Source organism: Neophocaena asiaeorientalis, unplaced genomic scaffold (assembly GCF_003031525.2).
Source record: "Neophocaena asiaeorientalis asiaeorientalis breed wild unplaced genomic scaffold, Neophocaena_asiaeorientalis_V1.1 scaffold30, whole genome shotgun sequence".
Classification (NCBI taxonomy): domain Eukaryota; kingdom Metazoa; phylum Chordata; class Mammalia; order Artiodactyla; family Phocoenidae; genus Neophocaena; species Neophocaena asiaeorientalis.
Window position 1 is genome coordinate 15,880,627 of NW_020174923.1, and position 7,168 is coordinate 15,887,794.

General features: G+C 35.3%; 1 protein-coding gene across 5 annotated transcripts in view; it reads left to right on the plus strand.

The window, feature by feature from the left end:
* Positions 1-6,139, plus strand: part of CDC27 (cell division cycle 27) — a 58,095-nt gene extending 51,956 nt beyond the window's left edge. For 2 of the 5 annotated variants that reach the window (XM_024760750.1, XM_024760751.1), the window contains exons 17-19: positions 869-943; positions 1,756-1,912; positions 3,117-6,139. In XM_024760750.1, coding sequence (XP_024616518.1) covers positions 869-943; positions 1,756-1,912; positions 3,117-3,199 — 315 coding nt within the window. In that variant the 3' untranslated portion in view covers positions 3,200-6,139. Of the gene's footprint in view, positions 1-868; positions 944-1,736; positions 1,913-3,116 lie in introns of all 5 variants that reach the window. The other 3 variants (XM_024760752.1, XM_024760753.1, XR_003005405.1) reach the window with 2 other exon arrangements.
* The last annotated feature ends 1,029 nt before the right edge of the window (positions 6,140-7,168 follow it).

The window sequence follows — 7,168 nt, forward strand, 5'->3', positions numbered from 1 at the left end:
TGGCTGCGTTGGGTCTTTGCTGCTGCGCTCGGGCTTTGCGGCGAGCGGGGGCCACTCTTTGTTGTGGTGTGTGGGCTTCTCGTTGCGGAGCATGGGCTCCAGGCACATGGGCTTCAGTAGTTGCAGCACGTGGGCTCAGCAGCTGTGGCTCACGGGCTCTAGAGCGCAGGCTCAGCAGTTGTGGCACACAGGCTTAGTTGCTCCGTGGCATGTGGGATCTTCCCAGATCAGGGCTCGAACCCATGTCCCCCGCATTGGCAGGCAGACTCCCAACCACTTCGCCACCAGGGAAGCCCCAGTTTTTATTTTTAATCATCATATCTTTCTTTTAAATACAAATGCAATTTTCCTATCTGTCTTTTCAATCTCCTGAACCCTTTAGCAGTGGTCAGAAAATTGCTAGATAATTTTAACTCAATTCAGAGGGTTAAATTTTAGGCTCTTCATCATTAGTTAAAATGGCAGGTTGGTATTCAAAGCTTAGTGCTGGTGTCAGGGAGAAGGTAAATTAACAGAACTTCAGAGTTGTTCTGCAACTTAGTTTTTAAAACACTTTCATATACAGTGTGATGGAGTTTAGTTATTTTAAACAAAATGGTGACAAAAGCAAGGGTTGTCACCTCCATATTTCACAAAGAATTGTGTGTGTTTTCAGTAAATTTTGGTGAATTCCTGCCACTTCTTAGTTCCTGTTGTCATAAGTATTTTCCTTGCATTTTATTTTCACAACAAGAATTAATGCAACAAGGAAGTACATTGATTAAGATCTAGTAAGCTTTAGTTAAGATGATTTGGGAAATTAAATAAAAACACTTGCCTAGTCAAAACTGTACTATTTTGCTACTGTGTTTTTCTTTGCTTTTTTCAGTCTGCTTTACAAGAACTTGAAGAATTGAAACAAATTGTTCCCAAAGAGTCCCTCGTTTACTTCTTAATAGGAAAGGTAAAGATTGGGGCCCTGGTTCTAAACTGTGACTTTCATAACATATTAATTTTTGAAGAGTAAATATAATATTTTATTGTGCAATATCTGTTGAGCAAATTCAACTAGAGCTCTGAACTAATTGCTCTGGAAATAAAGAATGGATTTAGTTTTAACACTTAAGAAGATGACACCCTACTGAAGAAGCAAGAACATACACCCTATAACCCTAATCCTTCTATAGTTTTGGAAGTGTATTAGCACTTGCAGCCAATGGCCAGTAATGAGTTCCTAACTGAGGCTACCTCAAGGAAAGCCCTTAGCTTCCAATTATCAATAAAATACTCAAACATCCCCCAAAAGAAGAAAAGTAACGCCGCTGTGTTGTTTAGTTTGAAAAAATGGCTTGCAAAATTTCCAAGGCCAGACTAGTCAGGATTTTACACACTGGGCCCCCAGATGCCAGTTGGTTAAGGTAGCTGAGGACAGTGGACAGGTGCTGAGAGTTGATGTAACTCCGTTTAAAATCAGTGTAAATGAATGCTAATCAAGCAACTTATAGTCCATTTCTTTCCATTATCATTGTTCCAGACAGAGTGAGATTTATTGGAAGCTCACTACCTGAGAGATATAGGCAAGGAATTCTGAAAATAATATCTGAATATATTAAAAGGAACTCAAAAGTTGGTATGAATTCTTCGATAGGATGAAAATGTCCTACTCATCAGAATGAATTTATAGCACATAATCAAGAGCCTAATTTAAAATGTTTAGGATTTTATAGCTGAAGCTTACAACTTAATGAAAAATGTAGTGCTGCTGTTTATTTTTAGGTTTACAAGAAGTTAGGTCAAACGCACCTCGCCCTGATGAATTTCTCTTGGGCTATGGATTTAGATCCTAAAGGAGCCAATAACCAGATTAAAGAGGCAATTGATAAGCGCTACCTTCCAGATGATGAGGAGCCAATCACCCAAGAGGAACAGATCAGTGAGTATCATCCATGTGAATTAGGTTTATATGTGGTTATTCAAACTAGAAAGCTAGTGAAACACCACATCAGAGTTGGTAAGATGAAACAGATATTTCTTTATGGCACAGAATAAACATGGAAATTTTTTTGAGTATTCAGAAAGCTACCTTTTGTATACGGATTTAGGGACTGCTTTTTTATTTTATCTCTAACCATGTTAGATTCTTTATACCAAATGAAATTTTAGGGAAATTGAACAGGGTCGTATAATAACAGCGTGCATATGGAGCCAGGTAACTAGTTTCAGTTCTGGATCTAGTTTGCTGTGTGATTTTTGACAAATCCATTGCTAATTTTTACCTAAGCTTCAATCTATGTAACTAATGCCTGCCTCATCTGCTTCATAGGAACGTGGTAGGAGGAGAAAAGATGATAGGTGTGACTATGTTGAAAATATTATAAGTGCTAAGTGAGTGAATAACAAATTTGTGCACTTTTAAAGCACTGACAGGTCTGTAGTGGCTATTCAAATTCTATGTAGCTCTCACAAACCTAAAACCTAAATATATGGCGAATGTATTTAAACGGAGAGATCGAAAAAGAGGAAGGAACAAAGAATTAGATTGATAACTTAAGGCAGTAAATACTCTATCCCTATACTGAATCACTATATTGTACACCTGAAACTAATATAATATTGTAAATCAGCTATACATCAATTAATTAAAAAGCAAAGAATATATATACTCTATCGCCTAATTGAGAGTACGTCTTAAAATAATTAGAGCCAAGACTTAATATATTAATATTTTTTAATAAGAGAATTGAGAGACCTCTGATGAGATAAACTAAGATGACTTTGTACCAGAAATATATTTATATTCTGTATTTTTGTGAACTAACAGGGACTGTCCCCAAAGTGGAGTCAACAATTGGACGGAATGTCAGAGAATAGTTCTGATTCTTAGGTTAGGAATAGGAATTCATTAGGGAGAGGCAGTTTTAGTAGTTAAAACTCTTAAAGGTTAAATGCAATAAAATAATTTTAGACATGCTATAAAATAAGGAACTTGAATTGCATTTTATTGAAGGATATCAGGATTTTTAAGGGCTTTTATTTAAGGTCTCATCTCTCTGAATATAATAATTTTCTTGTTTTCATGAACCAACAAAAAATATTTGTCAGATACCTTACTGTAGATTTTTGTTTTATTTTTAAAGTGGGAACAGATGAATCCCAGGAGAGCAGCATGACAGATGCGGATGACACACAACTTCATGCAGCTGAAAGTGATGAATTTTAACTTCTGGAAATCAAGACTTTTGCAACTGGATGTGTGACTAGTGCTGACGTGTTTCTTGTCCTTCCATATACTGAGTCTTCACTCTTGAGCCAGCAGTGTCATCATCCATCACTTATACCCTGAATGTGCCCCTTTCATTGGACCCTGACTGTACACAGAATGAAAGGCAGTGCAATATTTAGCTGCTAACAAGACTGGCTCTTTCACCAGTATGAATGACAATTTAGGGGGTAGGTAGGGTGGGAAACTTTCTTTTCTTTTTTTTCTTTAATCTCCCTTTGTTGGAAAGCTATCATGGAAGGAAGAGTTTTGTTTTATCTTGAAGGAACCATTAGAGATGGAAAATGGTGATGAACCAGAATCTCTTGGTCGTTTTTCCAAAAATTTTGTTTTTACTTGGTTCTGTTCCTGATAAACAAAGTGACTGATCTTCATTTCTAGGTTCTTCAAGAATGGTGTTAGCAAGTGCCAGATGGAACAATAAAAGACATTGCCTATAACAGAGTAACTTGATTGCCAAGGAATGTAAATTACCTTAAACTTGCAGTGTCTCCCATAAACAAATATAATGGGCATATTGGAACTCATATGTAGGAATCAATATCCCTCCATACAGTGTACAATTACTCTTGGCAAGAATACTTTAATGTCTAACCAAGAATTTTAATTTATTCATCTTGCTTCAAAGTGTTGATCATTGTTGTCTAGGTATTACAAACTTTAAAATTGGTCCTTACCATATTGCCTCTTCTCTTTGAGCTCTGTGGGATCACCTTTAACATTCAGAGATGATAGAAGGGTCGCCCACTGAAAAGCCAAAAAAAGGCTCTTAATAACCATTTAAGTTCACCAGAAGAATCAAAATGAGAACACTAAATGGAAAGACTTTAAGAGATCATGATAGTGAAAGCCTTAATACAATCAGAATCCTGCCATAACCTTGAATCTATATTTGTTCAAGACAGTATCCCTCTGACTTTTCTAAGTGTTTAAGCAGGGTGCAAGAATGTGTGGTTACCTTCAGTTGAGGTCATTTCCATTCTTTTCAACTCTCTGCTTCAAATTATTTTCAATAGTGTGAGTCACCAAAACATTTACTGAGAGTGATTGGGTTTAGGATATCAGAAATTCTTAGCTGAAAAGCACCCCTGCTCTTACGAAGGAGAGGAGTTCTCTTTTGAGTTTGTCATAATATAGGTTGATGTCTTTGGGGAATGACCATAATTTTAAAGATCTAATTATGCATAATGAAATGGGAATTATTGGAATTTCACAGTAACCAATTTAAAGTCTTAAATTGTGTATCTCCTTTATTGTAATGTATGGAAATTTTTAGAGAAACTTTAGTTAACATTTTGTTAAGTGCCAATGTCAGAATATAACAAATTTATAGTTTCTTATGAATGACAGGCCTACAGTTATTGTTTTGGATTATTTGATGAAGGACAAACTTATCTACTGGTTACCTGTATTTGTTAGTCAAGCTGTGAAAATAAGGTGGATTACAGAAGATAAGAAAAAAATTTTAGCCTGTAGACTCAGTAATTTTCTATCATTTACTATTAATCTGCTGATTTGAATGTGGCTTAGATACCGTTACAAACTAATTCAAGTCAGAGTCTTAGATTAGGTATTGGGTGCCAGAGAGGTATTTAACAAAATTTTCTACCTAAATCTATATATGTGCTGCCTAAAAAAAAATAATTTATAAGAAAAAGGAAAGGTTGTGAGTAAACGAATATCATGAAAAATTCCCAAAGGCTAGCACTTGGATTCTAACAAATATTCCATTTTTATCCATTAGTTCTGTAATATTTAATTTTATATTCTTTTATTTTTTTAATTGGCAAATCATAAGCCAGCTGTGTAACAGTATCAAATATAGAGTTTCATAGAAAGCTTTGGACTGAGCTCTTTGTTACAAAGCTTGGAGAAAGCTATGCTCAGAAAACAATTTGCTGATGTATAATTAGTTATTTTTTGTAGTAGGAATTTATGTCCTGTGCCAGAAGTAAGTCTTTCTGGTACTAATTTTGAGACCAAGGATAAAAGGAGAGTTGTGGAAGGCACAGCATGGCAATGGTTGGCTGAGGGATAATCAGCCTAAGCTTGACCTGATTGCATTTTCCTCACACCTCTACTTTCAAAGTCATTTAGGTATTTGAAGCCTTATTTCCCACCTATTTACTGTTTCTGGCTTTCTCTTTTCTTTTTTTCTTTCTTTTTTGCTTGGAATGGAGATTAAACCACCAGAAGAAGATATGCTTTTTGATCAAGCAAAATGTTTGCTTCAAATTTCATAAGTTATTTTGAAGGAAATCAGAAATACTAAGTACTTTGACGTCCTTGTTTCTCTTTAAGCTTTTCACATGTGTGTGTACACACACAAAAGCACACACACACACTCTTGTTCAGAAGTTATGTTGTGGCATTGGATATTTTCCCCCTTGGAAATGGTTCTTAACTCTGGGATTTTAGAAGTTTGGAAATATTTTTTCAAGAGAACAATGGTACTCAAAATAATGAAAGGTGGTCCTACTTTTTCTGTATTTCATTACTTTAAAATTTTTATTTTTTCCAAGAATTGCAAGTGACATTTGAACCATGCTGCTGTTGTACCTTAAACAAAAACTCAGTGATAACCAGTATTTAGTCTATTAAAAATGCTCTTTTTGAAGAAAAAAGTTTGCAAGTCTCTGTTTAGCCAGAGTATAGTATGGGTCTTCACAAGAAATACGGTGACCTGTTTTCTTTGTGAAAACCTAGGAAAATGCAAGTGTGGGTGTGATGTGTGTGTTCTATTTGCATTGAAACAATGTAATTTTGTGTCTTCTTTTTGCTTTTCCTGACTTATTTCGGAAATTGTACAGTCTTGGGGGGGAAAGTCTTTTCTGTTAATATATTTGCAATTCATTAAAGGATATGGAAAATCCAAATAAATTACTTTTGAAAGCAAATTTATAATCAAGTCATTAAAGCTATGTAAGAGCTGTGCCATCTGTATTTTTATAGTAAGGCACAGCAAAATAGTGAAAGATTACAGTTTTATGTTCCACAAAAGTCTAGGGCAATGTTTCTCTTTTTTTTTAACTTACACCCTCTTCTAATATATATATATATGTATTTTTTAACTCACACCGTTTTTTTAGTATTATTTGGAATGTCAAAATAAATATTGTGACCAAAAAATGGTAACTTTTAGAACGTATTTTCCCCAAACTACAAAAGTCCCTTGCCAGCAGCTGCTACTTTGCAAGTCAACTGCTTATTATTCTTTAGTCATGTGATTTCTGAAATTCCTTTAAAAGGGACACACAGCTTTTTTGTTCTAATTAGAATCAATTTTAAATATCAAGATCTGAAAGAAGTAGTATATAGAAACCAAATTTTACTCTAGTTTGATATCTTGGAAAAAGGGTAGAGAGCTGAAGGGTTTTGTTCAGACTTGAAGAAAGGGTAGCAATAGGGAAAAAGACATAAAGTGAGATGCGCTGAGCAGGTGAGAGGGAATGACTCAGACCGTAACCTTCCCTAGGACTGGCCATTTGCTGTCAGTAGGGCAGGGGTAACTAGAAGTGTAGATAGGAAGTATTCTTTGGTTTGTTTAGCCTCTAATTAATGGTTCATGAAGGTTCAGAAGTGCAAACTTTGCTAAAAACTTATGTTTACTGAGATCTTGCCATGTGTACCGTGTTACTTACCTTGTGTACCGTATTTTCAGTCCTCAACCCTATAAGGTAGGTGCTACTGCATTTTACAAAAGAGAAAACCAAGACTCAACTATTAAATGATAGAGCTGGACACTTTTGGCATTTATGTATGTTCAAAACCTTTTACTTAGTTTTGGATTTCTCTGGAAGTTTCAGATCATACCTAATGTTAACTCTCAAGTGTCCTCCCTAGCATTTTGACATTGAGTATCACAGAAGTTCGGGTTTTACAAAGGAAACTTTATTACTAACTGTAGAT